At 27.4% G+C, this 26,002-nt stretch overlaps 1 protein-coding gene across 1 annotated transcript in view; it reads left to right on the top strand.

Annotated features, from left to right (window-relative positions):
- Positions 1-25,229, top strand: part of LOC107172904 (uncharacterized) — a 33,650-nt gene extending 8,421 nt beyond the window's left edge. The window contains exons 3-13 of the mRNA XM_089222829.1: positions 11,757-11,969; positions 13,910-14,133; positions 16,752-16,963; positions 17,643-17,875; positions 17,977-18,153; positions 18,209-18,388; positions 18,479-18,661; positions 18,758-18,915; positions 19,094-19,253; positions 19,335-19,416; positions 22,561-25,229. Of these exons, the coding sequence (XP_089078955.1) occupies positions 11,757-11,969; positions 13,910-14,133; positions 16,752-16,963; positions 17,643-17,875; positions 17,977-18,153; positions 18,209-18,388; positions 18,479-18,661; positions 18,758-18,915; positions 19,094-19,253; positions 19,335-19,416; positions 22,561-22,945 (2,207 nt within the window). The 3' untranslated portion in view covers positions 22,946-25,229. The remainder of the gene's footprint in view (positions 1-11,756; positions 11,970-13,909; positions 14,134-16,751; positions 16,964-17,642; positions 17,876-17,976; positions 18,154-18,208; positions 18,389-18,478; positions 18,662-18,757; positions 18,916-19,093; positions 19,254-19,334; positions 19,417-22,560) is intronic.
- Positions 25,230-26,002: the final 773 nt, after the last annotated feature.

The following is a 26,002-nucleotide window of genomic DNA, read 5'->3' as shown; positions in this document are numbered from 1 at the left end:
GTATTTAGATTATTATTATTAATAATTATTAATTGGCATTTTATGAATGAATTCTTCTTCAAATTCGATTCGGTAAATTATGAAAATGTTACTTACTATTTTCCTACTATTAAATATAATTGTGTTACTGAAAAATAGACATTTGTATTAATACCAACTAATACGGTGAGCATCTTCAAGATATGTGGGTAGGCAAGTAATGTTTTTTTTTTATTATTTATAAGAGTCATCTGAGCGTTATAAATCCGTAAAATTCGCTCCATAATTGACCATTTAAATAGTACATGGGTAATGAATTTACCTATGTCGGATAAGCGTGGTCTCTTAACCTCAATATATGCTATTGTGTAGACGTGTAGTGGAAACGCATTTAACCAATATTTAATACATACATAATACGCATACACACGATGAATTAAAATAATCTTATAATATTTTAGGAAATTTATTTTTAATAAATATTTATTTTTTTTTTTTTATTGATCATTTACAACTTCGGCAACAAAGGCCATTAGTTATTTTATTTAATAAATATTTTGTTTTTGCCATAATAATTAATTTATAATGTTTCTTAATTTAAATACAATTATTAATTGGTTCAAATGTGTAGTTAATAATTATTCATATATTATCATAATTTGAAACTTAGAAATATAACTTTAAAGAAAATTTGCTCTCTAAGATTATGTTGTTTTGATAAGGTAAAGAATGCATAAAGACTATAGTCTACTTATTATTACTTTTATTACCTTATTTATCACATATTCAAATTCAATCGATCATGCCTATAAGCATAATATATGATATGATAATATAAACATTAGATCAACAATATATAAAATACAAAAAAAAAATGAAGTTTTACAAAAAATTAATGTCATCAAAGTTATTAACGTATATATTGTGTGGAAATAAATGCTAGTAGAGTGTGATATTATTTGCCCAAATTTTAATAAATGCATATATTCCAAAAAAATTTATTTAACAATATTATTTTTGTATAGGTATCAACGTAAATAATAAGTATAGGTAGGTTGGTACTTAGGTACATTACTATTTATAATAAAGTGTACAATAAACAATAATGATAAAATGCAAAACAATTATTATTGTTATGCAATAGTTCTTTTATGTTAGACCGACTGAATGAGGCTGGCAGAATGTTTAAAAAAAATAAAACTATACTAACAATGTTCCAGCTAGGAGTATATAATATGCATGAAACTATGCAGTTTAAGTCAAAAAAATTATACGAAAACCATATTTGCATTGGGTCATCCTGTGCCAAATTAACGGTGCTTGGGAGACGAGCCAATATTACACAAACAATACGTGATCTTCCTATATTTGTGGGAGAAAATTTAGGTCCTGACCGCTTTTCAACTTCTAGTGGGCTACGTGTATCACAGATTAAAAACAAGTTAAGCAGCCATTGTATTTATTAATAAATTTATTAGATATTATAGAATCGTGATGGACACTACGTGCGAGAATTCGCTTTTATAAACATATATGGAATGATTATTTTTCAGTATGATATAGGCAGCTATAACACATAAATTGGTAACGGTGTCCAAAAACAATAAAGTTTAAAAGCCAAAAGCCAGACAAAGAATGCATTTCGAGGGTCTTTGTTATTAGCTGAAAATGTATTTTATTATTTTCCATATTAATTATTGTCATCAATGTGCAGTCTGTGTCCATGGTTAAATTTTACTGATACGGTTTGATTCGTAATTCCTGGTTTTGTTATTTATTGCAATTCCATTTACAAAAACTTTTTTTGTCGGCTGAATTCGTATAATTTACTTTCTATTAAACATATTTTAAAACTTGTTAATAATACTTACATACATCGTTAAAGATTTAATATTTATATCTATTTAGAGTTACGTCACATCAAAATAAAATAACATAAAAATAATTGGTTAATTTATATTTTTTTATGTAATATTTATTTAAATGATAGAATGATAACTACAAATGTTTTATTATTTTTACTAATTGTTTAGAAAATCATAATTGATAAAAATCAAAGTTGGAATTAATTTCAAACTTATATATTGGTACATCTAAATGATTATTTTTTAAATAACTATTTGTATTCACTTTCAATATATAAGTATATATACCTACATTAGTTGAAAATGAAAAAAATATTACGCATTAAAATCACGACATAACCAATGGTATTTGTGTGTATAGCAGTTTATTCGTGCACGATCTATGACATTACGTTCTCATTTTTTGTGTGATTTTTCTTTAAAACGAAAGTTATGTACAGTTTTCATTGACCACAGTAGTTCAAAGGGCTAATTTATTCCAGTCACGTATTTTCTACTAATACTATAGTCTTATTCACAAATTAGAGTCGATAATACTACAAAACGAGAATTTTAGTTTTATTTTTGTTAAAAAAAAAACATCAATGAAATTTTATAAAATTATACATTTTTAAAACAAAAAAATATATTTAAGAACAACAACTTTCCATTAGCAATCATTAATCAATAATTATAAAATGTGCATTTATTGATAATGTAGTTACATACAAAGATATCCCGTATTCAACCCAATAATATTTGTAATCGTATAATACCTACCTACAACTTGTTTAATGTTTTATACAACGTCAGATTTAACAATCTAAAGTTCAATGACATCGCTTCTGCAGTAGATACTTTTATTATTTTTTTTTTTTTAGTATATTAGGTATATTAAATTGATTTTTCCATCTCTAAAAAATATTCAACACTCATAAAAATGTGTGTTAAAAAACATTACTGAATATAAATGTTCTGATATTTTGTTTTTATAGTTATTAATAACTAAATAAAAATAACCATTTGTTAATTAGACTTGCAAAAGAAGGACATTTAGTAAAACTGGTTATAGCTTTACTATATTGAAAAATTTGGCATTATTTTTATAGGTACCTACATTATAAACAAATTATATTTTACTATTTAAGTGTCAATCGATAATTTTCAATAATTAAAATCTGTAAAAAAATTATATGAGCGTGCATACTGCATAATAATAATTAGCAAATAATCATATAATAATAGGTATGTAAGTATTTTTTTTCGTGGTGACTATTAGAGTTCACATTTGTATAAAAGAGTAGTTTTTTTATTCTAAAAAAAAACTGGCGTGCTATTTCAATTATATAAGAACGTGATCGTTTAATTTCTAATTATTTTGTAAAGGAAAAAATCAGTAACAAAATGAGTTATCTTTGGTTCACGTATTTAATTTTATAAGATCCATAGTAATATTATACAGTGTTGTCTATCGTCTAGTAACTTATAATAAATCTCATTTTTTAAATATATAAGCTTTGTTTTAATGACATTAAGATTGGCGTTCATCGAAAAACGAACTAAACTTTGAACAGTTGAAACATTGAGTTAAATACTTTTATTTAAAAAAATATACGATTAATCTAAACATATATTATATTATGTATTTCACTATAATATGCTTTATTTACATGAAACTAAGTTTAAATGTTTTTGCTTCTGTAAAATAATAAACAACGGAATATAAAAAATTTTTAAAAATATTATTTTTAAACGAAAATTGTAAAAAATCTTCATATTTTGGAATATTTAGATGATTGGATTTTAAATCGCCTGATTACTCTGATTTCACAAAATGTAATATATAGTAGTAAAATTGAATAAATGTTAAAAGTTTAATTAATGATGTGAATAGTTGTTAGTAAACCATAATTAGCTATATAATAAAATGTGAAGTATTAAATATTATAATGTGTTATGTTAAAAGTATTATATGCACAATTTTTAGAGGAATATGACTTGTTTAGAATGTATTGTATTGTAATTTTTCCGAAGGATTTCATTCGGAAATACACTATAATGGCACTATTTAAAAAAAAATTGTTTGTCTTTCAATTTAAAAATTATTAGTTAGTAGTATCCAAGTCCAAGTGTATCACTCTACTACGTATATTAAATTATTTGTCCACATTCATAATAGGGACGATGCGTAGGCATCGCATTTTGCCGTGTAAGTGTGTGTGTTACTTCGTGGCCTCCAGTTAGGTGAAGGCCACGGTGACTCTCATTGGTTTGCAACCGGTTCCGCCACAGCATCTAGGTCAAACATTCCGCATCTATATAGCGCCTTGATCGCGGTATAAAGATGTAGGTACTAATATACTAAGCACGAAGAAATTTCACTGTAACTACTGAAAATGTGTAGTAGTAATAGTATAGTATCAAAATCGGAGTTCTCTCTTTCTTTTTATAACACATACTCAGCATGTGTGTTGTTGATATTGTTAGACTTTTATGGCTATTTTCAAAGTGCGTGAATTAGTTTCACTTCTAAATACTTCGAACGATTTTACGATAAAAGTACCCTATTTTATTTTGATATGTGAATGTAGTAATCATTTCTCAATGACATATTGTTTTAAATTTTCGAACACTCAATATTAGCTTTTCTGAAGTATATCGATTCTAAATAAATATTTTAACTATAAAAATTTAACACTTATGTATTCAAATATTTATTTTTAATAAAGTGTTTCTTAAAATTATTTTATTGGGAAAACTAACTTTAATAAGCTATTATAATAGCATGTCATTACAAGGGCGTATTTGAGACGAGACCATGGGGGTGGGCGAAACTTATTTTTATTTTTTTGAATAAATAAATAAAAATAAGTTTCACCAGCAAATAAATACCAACATAATAGACTGGTTGGTAGTCAAATACTGAAATTATCAAATAACAAATTCAATTTTCCTTTTCTTCGTTTTAGAAAATTTGTTGATTATATCATCAACTGATATAACAATATGCCTGTGAACATGCAGCAAAGCCAAACCTGTTAAGCGATTTTGGCCTATTATGGATCGTAACCATGTTTTCTATCTACAAAAATATATTTTAGGCCAATATTAGCAAATGATAGAATATGGAAACAGACAATATGGTCAACTAATATAATTACTGTTTGGCTTAGGGATTTCTAGCTCTTAAAAATACACAAATATGCATGCATTTGTGCACAAAATAGTAAAATGATTAAGGACTTATATAGCTCTAATAAACACTCAAATAGTCAAATATACAATAAGCACACAATTCGCCCCATTAAATAGGCCTTGTGTCATTATAATACAAGTCATGTTCATATAAATATGTATAATTATTCCAAATTAAATGATTAAACTTGACCTATTTTTACCTATAATTAGTTTGTCAAGTACAATTAAACATGTTTTTGAGTAACAATTAGGTATGTCTACTTTTATAAAATTTAGATTAATTTTTCTACTTTTATAATAGGTATATCATTAGATAGTTGATAAAATCTCCAAGAATAGTTCAATAAAGTAAAAGTAATTTCAAAGTAAAAACAATAAATATCGATCATTATCATTTTACATTGTTTTGATGTTGGCCTGTGAACTTGAATGTTTTAAAAGATGTACAACGGGACCTTGAGATGAAATTCTTTATATACATTGTTATTGTCTTAAGTCGTGACTATTTCACATTATAGGTAGGTGTAATAACCATATGAAATATTTTATGATTTATTATTAAACATGATACTACCTATATATAAGGCCAAGGGCAAATATTTTGATAATCTACTTTCCTTTCTACATAATCAATAAATTTAAACATTTTTTATTTTCACTTTATTTCATATTAAAAATACATAGTGAACATTGATAAACTCTTTTAAATGTAGGTAGAATTAATTCAAAATTGTATTTCCTAAGCTGTCTAATTTTTAATACCTATTTAAATTATGTACATGTTCTAAAAATATAATCACGTTTAACTTGAAACAATTGTTTTACTTTATTGATTTATTAGAAATTGTTAATTTAATTTTAACAATTCGCTTTCATTTTCATTAAATATACTTTCACGAGAAATTCAATTCATATATTGACATTTAATCAATGTGTATAGAGATTAAACAATTTAATATGGTGTTAATGTGTTATACCTTATACATAATATATTCATAATATAAAAGCATTACTCTCCTTAGTCCTTATGCGTCAATGGTCTAAGTATATAATAATGGTAATATTACTCCTGGCATTTATATTTTCTAAAGAATAATAATATTATTATTATTATTATTTATTTATTTATTATTTGAATATTCTATTATATAAAAAATACATTATATTTTTCATTAATTATTGTATTGGATAGATATGTATACCGGAACAATGGTAATTACAACAAAGACAAACTCTATGAAATTCATAAAAAACTTTTAAATTTTTTGTCTAAACAGTTCACAATATTCTGATTTGTTGACTATAATAGTGTTTAATTTAAAGTTATTCCACTATAGGTTAACCGAAGTCGATAAGGATGTTCTTGGTTATATATTTTAAATAATTTAGTTCCCTACTATACTAATTTAGAGTTTGTTTTAGTATTAAGACATTAAGTTAATTCCTGTATGCAGTACATTTTTTGAATCGTTGAAATTCGTATTGTAGGTAGCTACATTTTTTTAAAATATATATGATATTTTTTCAACATTTTGTTTAATAATATTGCATTGGCTCACGAAATAATAATTATTTTCGAAAGTAAAAATATAAGCAGGTGCATGATACATCGTTGTTAAATTATACGTTTTTCACTGTATGCCTATAGATAACTACCTTACTATAATGGGGTTGGACCCTTTTAAACAACATTCAAAAACCTGTTGTTCCACTTTCTGGAAATTCACCCATGTCAAATTATTAACAAATCTCCCCCCAAACTATATAAACACAATGTTTTTTGATCTTTATAAAAAATATATTCTATCCACATACCAAAGTTAATATATATTATGTTTATACGATACATATATATTATAGTCACGATGTATCTATTGCTTACGTAATTTACTGATATATTATTATGTTTCTGAACCTCGGAGGTAGTACATATAGTTTGTATAGTACCTGTTGTTCGATAAAATAATATTTATTGATGCATTCATGCTTTTTGAAGAATTTTCCTCTCAATATGATACGATAATGCATTTGGATTTATATCAACATTGGTATTAAAACAAAGAATAATAGTGTTTGTCGATTTAAAAAATTAAAAATCAACGAGATATTTAAATATAGAATAAGAACAGTTTATACATTATTTTTTTATTTATTAAAAAGCGTTTTTTTTAATTTTTTAATTTTTAGATTTGTTTGTTTCTATATTTCTAGTTATTAGTTACTGTGAGATCGCATTCATTTTTTTCTTTATTTATATGCTTTGTCAAGTGAAACAATAGATCACGCAAGTGAAACTTTTACTGAGGGGTCATAACATTATCTCCCAGCAGGTCATCTATATTTCAAACATCCATTATTCAAAAAACACAACCACGTCTATGTATGAAAGTAACAGTAACAAGCCCATTTTCATTGTTACGCTCAGTAGCCTGTTAGCATATATTATTATATACGTAACAAAAAAAAAAAAAAAAAAAATGGTCATTTCAATTATAAATATCATTTTTAATTTTTCGAAAGTCTAAATTAATTTAAGTAGTAACAATTAAATATTTTGAGTCTGTAGATACTTCTGTCAAACTTATTTATTAATACTTATATGAAAAAAATGTACATATATACATATTTGTAATGTAGTCAATTTTGTTATTAAGGGTAAGAGGTATAATAAGAGTTGCATGACCTGAGGACCAATCATTGGGACTTAAGGAGGGGTCGATCAACAATAGTTACAATAGTCTATAGCGTAATTTTCGCTTTTTGCTTGTCCGCCGGCGAGTCCACTCATTTGGAACTGCACAAACCACAGACACTACACAAAAATGATAGTTTTCTTCACTGATTGAATAAAGCACCTCTGTTACATTTTTTATTTGCCTCGTGGATTGTAGACGAGAATACCATAGAAAAAAAATCCAACAGACGAATATATACAACCAGTTCTATCTCACTTGAAACGTGCCCTAGGTTTTCCAACAATTCGTGTGTTCAACCAATAACTGTTTTAGAGATCACTATTTTTTTTTGTAAATATGTTTCCAACATAATCATCATTATTTTTGTTCATTGGCTAATAATGTCATAATACATTAAATAACGACCATACGTAAGAATGCTTTTTTTTTTTACAAAGTATAATTGAGTTTTTGATAATATTACATCTAAGCCTTTTTAATCATCACGCCACTATTAAAAATCGTATAAAGAGATTGATCCAGAGTAGATTTACAGAGTGTATTTATAATATATCAGTATTATAAAGTAGAACTTAGAACCTATATGTATTTTAATTTTTTTAGATTGTAGGTTGGAATAATTATTATTCAGTCGTATTTTAATCTAGACTAATTTCATCACGAATCGGCAATATTAGGTACCTATATAGGTAGTAAAAAGATCAATTTTATTTTTGGTGAATTCGTCCTCAATAGTTGTTACTGATAAATTTTCAATAGTAAACTGCAAAAAATACTAGATATTTAAATTTATAGATAAAAATGAATATATCTATTTATTATAAAATATACAAAACAACAAAAGGTACAAAATCGTAAATTACAGGGAAACATTCTTAAAAACATGAAAATAGCAAAATGTAAATATTTATAGTTATTGATGAATTTATCATAAATATTATATCGAATAAAGATATAAAGATAGTTCGTACCTACCTATTTTTTTTTTTAAGTCTTCTAATTACTACTACTATTTAGTAAGGAGACATTTTTGTGTTTGGTAAATTTCTATATAAAAGCTAATAATTAAAAATTCGTATAAATTATTAATGAGATGAAAATGAAAAATTAAATAATTTGAACTTCGTTTTTTAATACTTATACATATAATTTATAAAATTAAGACTAATACAATTTTTATAATTCAAGAATTGGGTCTGAATTTATACTATTCGTGATTTATTATTTACATATTTTGTTATTTATTTTACTTTTTTTACTAATAAAAGACAAACGATATTGTTACTTAATTCGAGCATTTTTGTGTTATTTTAAAGTATGTAGAGTTCTAATAAATTTTTCTAATCTTTTTTTATTCAAGCATTGATTGAGAATGTTATAATTCTGTAGATGATGGATGAATGGATTTTGTTGGCGAATTAATATTTACGTAATACATATTATTATATATACACATAGCTATTACTTAGTACACACACACGTTTTAATTTTAAAATCGTTCAAAGGTTGAATCACTATTTAAAGTTATGCTATGTTAAATGATTTATTTCCAAGCAGGATTATGGGTACCTATACCTAATTAACTGTAAGGTCGTAAGAAGAAAATTATTTTTTAAGTATCTCTGTAAGATGTATTGTTGCCCATAGCCAATTATGTGATGATTAACAGTCAGAATTCCGTCTTAATGTCTGTGCTGGCGCGGTCAGAAATTCCATTATTAGGAAGTATGATAGTATTTTGTCTGTTGACACAACTAATAATATAGGGTTTGTGTTGTTGCTAACCGTCGAGGAGGTTGAATCACACGGACCATGACCACTCCCTCCGCTTTCACTGGCTACGTTCCATCCGGCCGGAAGACCTACATATAGGAAAGTTTCCAGGCTATAACGCCATGTATAAAACGCATATATTATTATATAAATATATGCACGATATTAACTATGTTATTGACACACACATACGTGCACGAACATGACGAAGTGTGTACTGAAAATTTCCTAAGTCGATTTTGAGTCATGGATATGATAGATAGGTACTTACACTTGATGTGTTTACTGATCTTTTCTCTTTTATACTTCTGTGACACAATGCTGTGGTACATTATATCTTATATTATATTATGACTAAAAATAATGAGCTCGTGTGATCCGGTAAATTATTACTATATTATGTCTATTATATTAATACAAAAACGTTTAAGAGTTTAAATTTCTACACAGCCACCGTGCGTAGATAGGTATGTAGTATGTATATTATATTATAATATGTATATGCGATATATCTATGTACCCGATTTAGTGTTATTGTGTTAGTGCACGTATAATAATTGCTCGACCGAAGCGAAACAAATTTAATTCTCCTCGGAGGATCATGCGCGACTTCTTCCGTAAAACTTTAATCGATGTACAGTACCTATAAGTATACGTGCATCCATACATAAATGACCGATGCAACGGACACGAATACAGTTTTCAGTCCAAATACTAAACAATTTATCGCCATGTGCCCACATATTATGTGTAGCATACAAATATTAATATTATATATTATTATAAATAATATGCATAAGTACTTGTAATTTAATTCTATGAAATATATATGGCTTTAAGTGGAAAATAAATTGTACCCAAATATGTCATTGTAACACAATCAAATATGTACAAAAAAATTAAAAATTAAAAACCCATACCTAATTAAAACAACGGATAGAATTTCTTTTCCATCTTTCTTTCCGTTTAAACATTTTTTTTATTGTTACTATTATAGTTGAGGTAAGAACGACAACGTTTACGCTGATCCATGTTCTATGACCCACAAACTCAATCGTTCGATACGACCGTGATGCTATTGGATCTTATGATTTTACATGGCAAATTCGTTTTGGTTTTCTCGTACAAACTAAAAAGTGAAGTAATACAACTATTTAGAGCTTGAGTAGACTATACCTGATAATCATTGATTGACTTACGAAATTATTATCATAAAATACATAGTAGGTATGTATTGGGTATCTCTATAATACCTATAATCATAAGCGCAACTAGGCTTAGCCCCCCCCCCCCAAAAAAAAAAAAAAATTAATCAATTGATTCTTAAAATATTAATAAACTTTTAAAAATTCAGCTGTATTTATTTATTTTTTTTTTTGGAAAGTTTTTAAAGTTTAAAATTATTTTATATTGCCTACCTTTCTATAAATAGTGGCTAATATACCAGAGTCCTATACTCGACATATTTCATCTTTTCTATGATACAAGTTTTTATCGTTCGTATTATGTACGCACTGGTTAATTGGCGATTATCACTGAAAATCTATTACGACTTACGGGTACACTGTATTTAGCGAATAAATACGTACTTAAGATCTACAATGTAATTTATCGATATTAAATATTGAAAAAGATATAGAAATTGATCCCGAGGTCATTTTGGAACAATTCAAAGCCATCAACAAAAGAAAAATGAATCTTATATAATATGTCAAATGTCAATAATTATTTCACGATGCATATAAAATATATAATTAAAAGTAAATGTTGGTATTAATGGTGTTTAAATTTTAAGATGGCGTTGGGGTGGTGTGGGCATAGCCTCCCACGGGTTACTTTTGGTATAATATTGAGGTGGGGGTATAGCCCCCTAAGATTTTGTGCTAGTTGCGCCACTGCCTATAATATACTATATATTATAAATACCTAAAATATGAATAGGTTAGTTTTAATTTATTAAAATATTGTAATATAGCAATATAATATCAAACGGTTAAAATTCATGAGAAAGAAAGTAGGATATTTGCAGATTATAAATTATGGTAAAAATTTTGGATTAAAAACGTAATTCTTTAAATGATCCAGAATTTTTTCTGCTACAGTACTTTCGTTTTAAATATATGTATAATATACTGTAACTTATAAATTATATTATCTTATAATTACACCAGTTTTACGAGATTTCACTGTAGATGACATACCCACATGTAAATATATAGTATTATATCGATAAATTTATAATGTTTTGTCGTATTTTTTTGTGTAGTGTTAAATGTTGCTGCGGGCAAAGCACCTATGCAAATTAGCTCAGAACCCGGCGGCCTACCTCAAAAAGCCATCGATGGTAGCACCAGTTCATTTTTCAGCCCCGAAACATGCACACTTACTAAACCGGAACGTACCCCATGGTGGTATGTTAATCTGTTGGAACCATATATGGTGCAATTGGTGAGACTGGATTTTGGTAAAGCCTGTTGCGGTGAGTATTTTAATTTAAAAGGTACCATAGTACTATAGTATAATATAATATAATACTATACCATATACCATAGTACCATAGTCAATGAAAATAAAAAAAACTTATAAATAATTATACAAAAAGTTTTAAATAAGATAAGAAAATATTTATAGTAATAATAAGTATTATAATTTTATAATACAAATCAAATCATAATATTATAAAAATAAAATAGATTTATTAATTAAAGCCAGCATACACCAGTATATCGCTTGACCATAGCAATGTAAATTGAGTGTCTTAATTATGTCTTTTGTTAAGTAACTTAGGTATACATGGTTATTATTTATTATGTTATCTACGACATAATGTTGTTTACCTATTTATTTATATTTCCTTAGAGGTGAGGCATACAAAAAATATGCTTTAAAAATAATATGATGTTGGAATACTGATTTCAAAAAAAAAACGCATCATAACTTAAGATGGTAAATTTTGAACTTCGCAAACAAACTAAAATTGAGCATTTGTTAATTTATTTTCAATTCATTATAAAATGGTTAATACCTATATTGGAATGATTATTCTAAGAACCTGAATATCGAAAAAAAATAGTGTAAAACTGTCAAACTAATAAAATGGAATGTAATTTAATAATGGAGAACGGGAATCATTGAAAATTAGTATTAAATAGGTAGTTTAGTAGTTATATTAGTAGATAAATTAAAATATTTAATATGAATTCAATTTAACTTATATCGGGTCAATAAATATATCATTTATACGATTATTTGAATAATCAATTGACATATTTATTTTACAAGATCATTAGTTAGAAACTTAGAACCATTGCAAAAATTATTGTTTACTATTGTACCTATTTATATTCAACACTTAAACATATCAAGAATTTTCTGATCTCATTTTCCTAAAAATTATCATTATAGATTTAATTCAGAATATCATTTTAGCCAATTTTAGGTCATCTGCAAAAAAATATAAATAATTGGAAATATTGCATAATTTACACTTTTAAAAGTAAAAAAATCTAGATAAATGACTGTTGGTGCAATAAAACATCTACCTACATATCTACCTATTTAACCAGGTACCTCGTAAAAAATAATGTAGGTAGTAACGCTGCTTAACCCATATTTAAAATTTATTTTAATTTCTCTGAATTTAATAGTTTATGCAGAGTTGTAGAACTGTGTTAAATATATGACTCAACGTTATATGACAATACTTTTAAAATAATGTGTATCATCAGAAAATTGTATGATTTAAAATATATATAGTTTTAAAAAATATATCTAATGAAATCAGTATTGAATTATTATTTAAAATGCAAAAGTTAAATGCCTTGAAGTTGTTAATATTAAATGTCTTAAACTTTGATAAACATCAACAAAATGGTGCATAAAAGAAAATATTACAAACAATAAATTATATTTGGTTTTTTATGGAAAAATTAAACAAGTACCTACACGATTGTTTTCGCTTCAGGAAGAATTTTATGACTATAAAAAAAGTTTCATAATCTAAACATAAATATTGTATTATTTTTGAGTTGTTTTTATTCATAGAGGTATTTTCGGTAAATTAGTTACAATGAATAAAACCAATTCATATTATCATTCAATATTCTATTAGCACGTGCGAAAAACGTGCAAAAAAACCGGTCAAAGAAAGTGGTACCCACTATAATACTAGTATTAGTATATTAGTATATCATATTATATTATAGTCATTGTCTAACTACCTACATTGTCGCTTCTGTATAATAAAACAATGTAAATACATTTGATTTTCGGAAAATAACTTTTCACATGGTCTGAAGATTTCCCAAGAAATAGGGCTTGTCGCAATGACATGATAAACACTACTTATGATTTTTTACATTAAATGATATAAATAAAATGTAAGTGTTGCCTGTTAACTTATATTAGCATTGCTTACAGGTAAAAACAAACCGGCTACGATAGTCGTGCGAGTAGGAAACAATAGGCCCGACCTAGGCACGAATCCTATATGCAACCGATTCACTGGCTTTATTGATGAAGGAAAACCGTTGTTCCTTCCATGCAATCCACCCATGCCAGGCGCATTCGTTAGTGTCCATATGGAAACTGCTAGTGGATCCACTCAGTTATCAATATGTGAAGCTTTCGTCTATACTGATCAAGTAAGTTTATACAATTTAAGTTATTGTAACGTAAAAATAAAATATTTTATAATTAATATATGAGTTTAATTTAATTCATTCAAGATACATTTAAAAATGAATTGTAATTTGAAAAAAAAATTAAATTAATACTTCATCTAAACAAAGTGCATACAGTAACTAATAACTCCACACAATTCGACATATTCATTATTAGTGATTTAGGTATTTATATTGTAAATAATATTAAAAAGGTAAAAAATTGTTATTATTAGATATTATATTAGTAATATAGTAATAAGTAATTAGTTATATCAAATTAACTGTTGGATGACAATACTGAGTGTTCTCTCAAACTCACTTATTTTCTTCATAAAATACAAAATTACTTTTGTATTTATTTGTGTAGGGACTGTAACACTATTATAATTCCTAAAAAAGTTAATAAAAAAAAAAGGCGGGTAAGTCATGGATATCTCTCTGCTGTACAGTAGGTTACAAGTGGGTTACTGTAATGGAAGGAATTAAATTTGAATCCAATGATATTATATCATTGTATACGAAAAACGATTCTGAGCGGAGACGGTTTATCTGTCTAGGATATATTATAGATTATTATTACTTATTAGTTATTATTAATACGGCAGTCAGTAAGTTGAACATTGCCGTAATTTTTACGTATTTAGTCAAAATTTGAACTTTAAATGCTTATAAATAAAAATTGTGACTATATATTTCTTTTATTTTTCAATTGCTATTGTAAAAATATATTATGAGCCTTGTATTAAATTTTGAAATCTTAGATATAATAGGAAAAATTTTTATGAATTTCTAGCATAAAATAATTTACGAATTTTCGTGTTTTCGTGTTTTATACATAATATGTTGTCAAAATTTGAACTTTAAATGCTTATAAATAAAAATTGTGACTATATATTTCTTTTATTTTTCAACTGCTATTGTAACAATATGTTAAGAGCCTTGTATTAAATTTTCAAGCTTTTCTGCCTAACAAATAAATTTTTATCGATATTAATTTAAAAAAAACTAATAATGATCGAAAATTTCAAATGCCTATGAATAGTTCAACTTAAGTCGAAATTTTTTGAAAATTTCATGGTGGATAGAATATACTTTTATAAACATTCGGTGAAAATTTCACGTATTTATGGTCATTCGTTTTAAAGTTACATCAAAAACCAAAATCGATTTTGTCGAAAAATGAGTGTGCGTAAAATTTCCCGTTTTTCCGTTAATTTTTAGTTTGTTTTTCTCGATTATTTAGAAAAGTATTAAGAATTTTTTACTTTTGACCCCCCAAAGTACCAACTAGATTCACTTTCTGATCGAACGAGGTACTGAAGTCAAAAATCGAAGCATTTTTACTGCCCCAAAACTTGATGACAGACACAAAAAAAAAAAAAAAAAAACACACATCATGGTAAAATCAATACATTCATCGCTCCGCTCAGAATCTAAAACCTAGCTAGCTTGAGTGATATTTTTTACCATTATAAAAATTATTAAATTTAAAATTACATACTTTTTAAGTTATAAATTACCTATATATACCTATAGGGTGATTTTTTTTATCATAAACCACTCATTGTTTCAAAAAGTATCAATATTTTTGAAAATATTTTTTTACAAAGTTGCATGTTGTTAAAAAAAATAACGTTTTTATTAAAAAATTATGTTTTTAAATATTTTTTATCCTTATAATTTTTTAAGTCTTTTACTTTTTTTAATTACAACCTAAAGTTTTAATTTCATATTCCAAAGCAGAATATTTTTCTTAGTATTTTGATACGTAAAAATCGAATTTTGGACGAGTAGTTTATGAGTTATAAGTATTTAAAGTTTAGATTGGTAGAGTGGAGTGGTACGGGGTTACCCCGCAAAATATTTTTCCACTACTCCACTTCTCTAAACTTTAAATACTTATAAGTTATAACTCATAAACTACTCGACCAAAATTCGATTTTTACGTATCAAAATACTTAGAAAAATATTCTGCTTTGGAATATGAAATTAAAACTCTAGGTTATCATTCAAAAAAGTAAAAAACTTAAAAATTATAAGGATAAAAAATATTTAAAACCATAATTTTTTAATAAAAACGTTGTTTTTTAACAACATGAAACTTTGTAAAAAAATATTTTCAAAAACATTGATACTTTTTGAAATAATGAGTGGTTCATGATAAAAAAATCACCCTGTATATAATAGTATAATAATTATAACACATTATACATAGATTAGTGGTTTAATGTGTAATATATGTACCTACATGTTTTATGAAAAACCTTCATATTCCCGATGCGTATACGAGCATAAAAATATCGGTTTTATTTTATTAGGGCTTATGAAGTATCTAGGTAGGTATTTCTCAAGATTACAACACTTAGATTTTATACTTAAACACAGATATATTAATAAATGAATAGGTATAGATACAAGTTTGGAAATCAATTTTAAATTACATCAAAATATAGGTAATATTAGAAATTATAATAAAATTGTCAAAACACAATTTATCTGATTTAAAAAAAAAAAAAAAAAAAAAAAAAATGAAAATAGATTAATTTGCTCCAATGTAAAACAATGGTTGTAACTCAATTTATTCATTTTATTTCCAGGCGTTGCCGATTGAAAGATGTCCACAATTCCGAGACCAACCACCAGGAAGTACTGCTACATATAACGGAAAGTGCTATATATTTTATAACCGTCAGCCAATGAACTTAAGGGACGCATTAGGGTTTTGTAGATCAAGAGGTGGCACATTGGTTGATGAAAGTAATCCCGCATTACAAGGATTTGTCAGCTGGGAACTATGGAGAAGACACAGGCAAGTTAAAATATATTTAATAGGAACATGTATTTGAATGTATATTACTACAGACATACGTATTATACATTGGTGATTTACCAAACATACTAATCACTATTTTTCATTTAATAATGATTAATGAATTTTTAATTCTGATGTTTTAATACTCTTAAGCCTCTTAAGGCCAAAATGTTAATGTTTTCAACTACTTAGTATATCTGTATATTCATTTCATTTAATGAGTGTCATGTGGTTATAATTAACAAACTATCATAGTTAAATACTAATAGCTAATAAAAAAAAAAATCGACAAACAAATAGTTCGAATATTGATTATATATCAACATTTTCAAGAAAAATATCATCTACTTAACAATTTAAAGTAAAAAAATTATAGTTCTAATTTTTAAAAAAAAAGTTTGTATAAGCAATGGACATTATTAAAATGGTATAAAAATGTAAATAATTAGCAATATGGTTATATAACCCATTAAAAATTCCAAATTCTTAATTTGAATAAATTTACTATAAAAATCAAAAATGGGGGTGAGTATGTTTGGTGATTCATCTTGTATATTACACATAATATGATTATACAAACCTCCATCTAACCAATGTGTGTATGAACACACTATCCATAACTCCCTCTCTATATTTAACTCCCATGTCATATTATTATGGTTGTTATTATTTTCAGGAGTGATTCACAAAGTCAATATTGGATGGGCGCTGTGAGGGACGCTCATAACAAAAATAATTGGAAATGGTTAAATGGTGATGATCAAACAGTATCGTTCTGGAGTTTACCATCAAGTGGTTCTGAAACTACATCAATAAATGGAGGCGATTGTGCCCGATTCGATGGTTCCAAAGGCTGGTTATGGTCAGATACTAATTGCAATGCTCCGCTAAATTTCATTTGTCAACACCGTTCGTATTAATTCATTTTTAGCATAATTCAATAAATACCACGTACAAATAAATTTTAATTATTAAAGTTATAAAATATTTTTTTCATTTTTTTCGCGTAGAACCAACTGCTTGTGGTAGGCCAGAACAACCTCCAAATTCAACAATGATAGCTGATAATTTCAATGTTGGTACCGCGGTCGAGTATTCTTGCGATGAAGGCCACCTGTTGATCGGTCCATCAACTCGCACGTGTCTCGGAACAGGGTTTTATAATGAATTTCCACCCGTGTGTAAACGTAAGTTAAAAAAAATTTTAAATCTGTAAAAACTGAATTATGATCTATTTTATAGGAATTCAATGTGGTTTTCCTGCGGACATTTCAAATGGTAGCTATAAGCTAATCAATGGTACGGTCAACTATTTAAGCCAAGTACAGTATAGTTGTAATGAAGGATATAAAATGATCGGCAGAGATAGATTAATTTGTGATTTGGACGAAAGATGGGATGGACCACCACCAAAGTGTACAGGTAATACAAATCATATTATAACTTTTTCATTTTTATATGATTATTATGTATTTATACATATATATATATAATTTATTTTTTTCTGTTAAGTCCAAAAATGTGATGATCCTCCGGTAGTTCCTAATGGTGAATACCAGATGTCAAACAATGAAAGTATTGTTGGAACACTAGTGGAGTACACATGTGTGTCTAGACGTTTCCGTTTAGTCGGACCCAAACAATTAGTATGCTTACCAAGTGGCCAGTACGATAATAAACCACCTTATTGTAAAGGTTAGTGTTGTGGTTATTTATAATATTTTCCATTCAATAAATTCTATTCAATTGTTTATGATGTCCGATATTGAACGTGAAATATTTGTTATTCAGAAGAAATCAAAACACCAATTGCACCAGCTGTGTTAGTGACTAAGGCTGTATCGACAAGTACTGTTCCTAGCAGCCGTGCGCCACCGACTCCTAATCGTGAAAAACCACGGCCGTTCACAACCAAGCCAACTATATTAACGAAACCAGCAAACGATCAGGTGTGTTAATTTAGTATATGAATTATTATAGACCATTATGAAAATCAGACACTTTCTTTGGGTTACAAATTTGAATCAAGCTAAATATATATAGTTTATCCGAGATTATTAGTTCAAATCTGAAAATTCGGTGCTTTATCAACCGGAAACTGAGCGAATGTTACTTTCTCTTCATTAGGACGATAGCGGCCAAACGTCATCCAATGTGGTAATCGCCTCTGCGCATCCGCATGACAACGAGATTCCAGATAGCGTTCACGTCCGAACAAACCCAAATGCGGCCAACATACCGTCTCAGGTGGAAAGCGAACACCGGCTTGGCCCCAAACTCAATTTGGGTAATTTATACTAAATCAATTTCTAATAGATAATAGTAACTATAGTATGTTAATTTTTTTTTGTGTGTATGTGTAAAATAGGAGCAATAATCGCATTGGGTGTGTTCGGAGCATTCGTGTTCCTAGCAGCAGTTGTGACCACAATCGTCATTCTAGTGAAAAGGTAACGTGATTTTATTACGCGGTGTGCTTACTTCATCGTAGGACTTAAGTTTACAAAAAGAAAAATATTGTGCGCGTCTGAAATCCTTGAGTGTCTGTGCGACTAACAACAAAAATCGCTTGTCGGCTGCTACATGTGGGCTGTTTTGTTTTTGTTTACAGCAATAGGAACCAAAAACTTCCGTCTGGTCCGCATAACATGCCGTCCCGATGGTATACACTACTGGCAATGCCGTTCCCCGACCAGCAAGTCGGACGGCGTCAGTTCTCTAGGGCGTATAGAAGCCGAGCTGGCTATTTCTCTAACCCGTTATGACAATAACCGCGCACCGATAGACACATTATAATTTTAACGTGTACCCGTACCAAAACAGTACAAAACAAAAACAAACCGTATACCTACCCGAAACCCATAAGTCTAAGGTACGACTGATATGTATCACCACACCGTTTTCTAATCGCACTGCTATTGTTGTTTTATCGTCATTATTATCATTGTTGTTGTTGTTGTTGTTGTTGTTGTTGTTGCGTTGTTCTCGTACGACTATCGTAACAATAATATTATTTTATGGCGCACCGTTTTTACGCACGATATGCTTCAGTTTTTCGCACGCTTTTATATTTTATATTATGGGCACGGCAGCACGGTGTTATTGTACCTAGTTTGGATGTTGGGTTGGTTGACGTGGACTTTGACAACCACTGATACTTACTCGTCATTATTAGGCGTGCGCACGAGATACTTTAATTCAGGTATAGCTCAAAACATGACAAAACATTGTAGTAGAAGATGGTTAACGAAGAGTCTAGAATTAAATTTTATTATATTGGAAAACAAATTCGGGATTCCAAGTGAAATTTTTAACGATACACAATGATAAAAAAAATCAGTGCGCACACTTATATTATTATATAGGCATGTATTAATTGTTTCTCCAAACTTTTTTTTTTCATTACCGCAAAAATGTAAAAAGGTTCGATTGCCATTATGTCAAAAATAATATTAGATATATTTTTTTAATAGTTATTAAATCGATTTAAACAAATGACTTCAATATGGGAAAGACATTAAGACATCCACATTCTTCAACTTAATGATACATAATTATATTTTAGTTAGGTTAGGTATGTTTTATTAAACTACAGTTTAATAAAACACCAAATTGTACAAGCATTTAAAATATTGTAACCGTATTGAAACAAATTTTGAAATAAAAAATATCCATACAATGATTTACAAGCGATTTAGTTATAATATATTAAATTGAGAGACTGTAAGCGCACCATTTGTTTTCTTCTCTGATATTTGTGCAACCAATACTGTGTTGTTATTTTTAGTATTTGAGTGAATTCACTTATTATAAAATTTTAAGTAAAAAAATATTACTTGTGTCACTAGTTCACTACGTTTGATTTTTACTATTTAAATTTTTTATGAAATTTATTAGCATTTTTAAATTGTAATGATTTCAACACACTCATATATTACTTAGGTACATGAACATTGAAATTTAATAAATTAGTCAATGTATTTTTACATAAATAATATTCTTAACCTTAAGTAAATTCACTCAAATATTAAAAGTAACAAAGGATAAGTGGCAAATTATTTGAATGCTTTATGCCAAAAATTACCCTTTTTTTCGAATTGCGGAAAAAAAATCCGCGGGAAAAAAAATCCCCGACCCTAGGAAAAAAATCCCCAGACCGCAATATTACTCACAACCTCATGAAAATTGTTGAACATATATTTTTAAACGTTAATTAACACCTACTCACAGTAAAAACATATAGCATATAAAAATATTTCGAATAACTAATGCGTCAATAATACAAAATATAGATAATAATAATATAATAATTATCAAACAATAATCATTAAACGTAGGCACCAATTCACAGTAAAAACATATAATGATATAATTGTTTGTAGTTTTTTGAAATTTTCAACAAATGTTTATATGATTTTTTCTATGTAGAAATGTATGATAACATTTTCAAAATATTTTAAATATTTTAGAGCTATTTATAAATCAAACGTTATGATTATGACTTTATATAGGTATTAGACAAAAAACTGTTGACATTTTTAAATGTAATTATAACGGAAAACAAAAATAATTAATACCAAAAATTACAAACATTTTCTAAAAATGCAAAAAATTTTCGATTTCTATAGCTAAGTATTGCAAATTTAAAACAAGGTTTCTCATAAGTAGTTGAAAAAAATCTAAAAATCTAAAAAAATATTTATACATCTTTACTCTAAAATACTCTATGGGACTACTAGGAACTCGGTATATTTTATAGATATTTTTAGTTAAAATTATAAGGATAAAAAATATTTAAAAATATAATTTTTTAATAAAAACTTTGTTTTTCTAACAACTATATTAATTTATTGAATGATATAATATAATAATATAGTATAATATAATATAATATACGTATTTCTAATTTAATATTAATAATGTGGTAATTATAGATACCAATTAACGTTAAAAAATATTTGTGAATAAAGTTGTGAGTAATATTGTAGTCTGGGGATTTTTTTTCGGATTACCTTTTTTTCGAGCGTGCCATGAATAATATTATATATATATATATATATATATATGTATGTGTATGAGTTTAATAAAAATATTTTAATTTTCTGCGTGTCCTCAAAATCTTTTCGCGTGCCACAGATTGGTTAACAAGGTAATATTAATTATGCCGAATGTAAATTTGGTATGTTGCGAATGATCCAGAGAGTGCGCTGACATATTCTCAATATAATATAATATATTGGAGTAATTATTTGAAATCTAGAAGTACTAAAAAAAACCTAAGCTCCCCCCCCCCTAAAATATGCACATATGGTTAAACTAGCCACTGGATTTGTACACCTATATAGTGTTTACATAAAATATTTACATATTATAATTTATAATGTTTCTTTACGTCAAAAAATGAATCAATGATGATGGAAGTTTCTATAGATTATATTTGTCGGTAAATGAAAATCGAACCTTTTTTTAAAAAAATAACTGCAAGTCGTCGCGTTTTCAGTAAACGCATCATCACTTTTGCAACCACTATTTTAACGTACCTATGACACCTGAATACTAATATACACAATTTACTATTTTATTCACTTCCGCAGGAATCGCAGTGCCAAACATTTCCGGCACCGTGCGTCGCCAGACACCAACACGGTCGCCTCACTGGACTCGTCCGGTTCCGAGAGCCGGGGAGGCCTGAATCGGTACTATAGGCAGGCGTGGGAGAACCTGCACCAGTCGGCCGCGTCGCCTAAACACTCCCGGCCACACCATCACCACCATCACCACCACGCGGGTGGTAGGCGCAAGGATACCGTGGCCGACGGGTCACCACGCATCGAGAGCATGCGTGACGGATCTGAGCTGGTCGTCAACGACGTGTACCACCCACGATCGACGGCGGCGCCGATGGATCACAACAAAAAATCGTCCAGGCATCACCACCACCATCACCATCACCAGAGCAGGGCGGCTAACCGATATTAATGACAGTTAGTGCGAACCGCAATAATTATTATACGGGCGAGATTTTGGCGTCGCACACGACTTAAACTGCATTATAATAATTAATAATATAACTGCAGCTGCTGCTGACGTCGCATGGTCGTTATAATATTATATTTATACACATAAATTTATACGTTAGTTAGGTGTATGCCTAATTTTTATTATTTACTAATTATTGTATACAAGGCAGTTGATTCACTTTCAACTGCAGAATCGCTCGTTGTTTCGAAAATTATTCACTGTTTTGGAAAACTTAAGGTACTACACATTATAGGGACATAATCATATATATATTTTTTTCCACATTTCTCGACTGAAACAAAATTCTCTAATCTGATAGGAAAAAAATTAATGCCCTATAACCTATCTACGAATATCGAATATTATGAACGAATTATTATCGTATTAATAAACATTTAAAGTTTAGACGATCAGAGTACAGGCAGCGAACGATTAAATATGTCGCAGTATGTTCTCACCGTAGCCTCTAAACTTTAAATGCTTATCAATAAATAAAGTTAAATTTGCAAGCGTCTTCAAGTTTTCCGGAATAAACATTTTCATAAAAGTTAATACTTTTTGTAAAAATGAGTGTTTGCAGCTGTAAAAAAATTGAAAATTAATGAGCACACTAGCCACATTCCGAGTCTGCGTGTCATATTATCACGTCATATACATCAACGGTTTCACATATCCCGCAGTTTCATAAATACCAAAACCTTAAATACTATTTTTGTACGGACACCGAAAATTATAAACTGTCTGAAAAAGTTTTTTCTCGGATTATTTCTATTTTATATTTATTTTTCCAAAATTATACTTTTCGGGTGAGTGCTTTGATATTTAGTTGAATAGATTCATCATAAAAGATAAACTATGAAAAATATATTTTATAGAATCAATTAGCAGTGATTTAAAACTATCATTGAAATTGGTTTCCAATAAATTTATTGTTGATTTCAACAGATATCAAAGTATTGGTGATTGTTTTTCAAATACAAAATACTTCAAATAATATCATTATAATTTATAATATACCAATCCAACCTCCCGAGTGAAACTATGTGACATGTGTTAGGTCTTAGGTGTTATTAAATTTTTAACTAATGGGATATCTACATGGACACACAATTCATACCTTCCCAAATGTACGTAGTTTCAATTAGTTCACAAAAGCAACCGTTAATTAATTAATATTTACATAGGCAATCATTAGCTATAAAAAAAAATTAAACCTATAGATTATTTGAAAAACTCGAATTCATAGCAAATGCATATTTATTTAATTTTATTGTAGACAATTTTTAATAATTAAACAAATAATAATATGTACATACAATCTGTCACTATACATTAAAATGTTGACATAAATAGAAAATGTGGCTATGAATAATTTTCGTGGAAAGTCTGATAGGTACCTAAATCCATATTGCTTGACTTATTTTGTAAAAATATATTAATTATTGTGGGTCTTTTGAATATTTAGATGAATTACTTTTTGCAGGCTATTGAAAAATTACATCACTTTATTTTTCTGTTTATCCATCTATTTCTTTATATCATTATGTTATGCATAATATTTATATTTATTATCAATTGCGTTGATTATCAAGCCTAAAATTAATTATTTTACAAGTAAAAATGTTTGACAGAATGTACCTATATGTATTGAAAGTAAAATACAACTATCAATGACTGACAGTTAGAAAAATAAAGAGCCTTATCCTCATTTTTAGTTTCTTTTTTTATTTATAAGAAATAAGATGCATTATATTATGTATTATATTTGTCAGCATTGGACATACAAAAACTATAAAATAATTTATTAATGATATATATTATTTTTAATGTTACCTTTTCTGACGTTGAAATTTAAGTCAATAACGTTTAAGCTTAATTATTATAATTATTATACAATAATATTTATTACATATATATTGTGAATTATTTATTTATTTATATAATATACAAATACATATATATATTTTTTTCAAATAATGAACTGTTTTAACCACAGTATATATAATAATATACCGTGGTTTTAACAAACACGTTCAAATTAGATAATATGTTTCTATTTTTTATATGATTAACAGAATTGTAAAAAAATTTAAACATATTTTTACTGCCAAAGTTGATCGCGTTTATTGTTTATCTATCTAAAAACATAATATTTTTGTATTGTTTATCTTTAGACTAATTATTGAATTTTGTAAATATAGTAAACATAACCAAAGTATTATAATATATTTTGACTTCTAAATTACCTGCTTATTTTATTCCTTAGAAATATATCTGTTTTACAAATTTAATCAGCGTAATATATTATATTATTAATTTAAGAGTTCAATTATTTGTCATTAAACTGTCAATTTATATCATGAGTCAATAACCTATAAAGTATAGTTGTGTAAATATTATTAATATGTAGTTAAATTAAAAAGTGAAATGAAATAAAAGACATTAGTGGTGCCAAATACGGGATACATGTGATTATTTTTTGGGTGGTGAGTTATGGTTTTGTTGCTATGATGTAGATAGGACTACAGAGTAATTATTTATCATATGTAATTTATTTTATCATAATTAAACGTTAGGTAAATCTGTGTACCTAATATATAGATGCATAAAGTAGTAGGTACATAAATATTTTGTATAATATAGTTTATTAGTAATATATAGTATAGATATAGAACAACGCTAAATGCTATCTGTAATTTACTAATTATTGCAGTTATATACATTCTATACTTTACACATGTTACGGGCAAAGTTGGAATAAGCTAACATTGTGCGGGCATTGTAGGTTAAATATTGAATACTTAAAAGATCAAATAAAACGTCTAACTGAGTATATTAAACTGCTTAATTGATTATTACTAAAAAGTAATATTAAGCACACAGGATAGCATAATTATATTACTTTATTTATTATCAAATATAACACAACTGTTATGGTGCTTTGAGTTAAAAAGTCGACCAGAGTTTTTGGATTTACAGCGTTTGGTACCTATCTACTTACTAATTTACTATTGT

Source organism: Diuraphis noxia, unplaced genomic scaffold (genome assembly GCF_037042655.1).
Source record: "Diuraphis noxia isolate RWA-SAM2 unplaced genomic scaffold, SU_Dnox_SAM2 contig0003, whole genome shotgun sequence".
Taxonomy (NCBI): domain Eukaryota; kingdom Metazoa; phylum Arthropoda; class Insecta; order Hemiptera; family Aphididae; genus Diuraphis; species Diuraphis noxia.
This window is presented reverse-complemented; position numbering and strand designations above follow the sequence as displayed.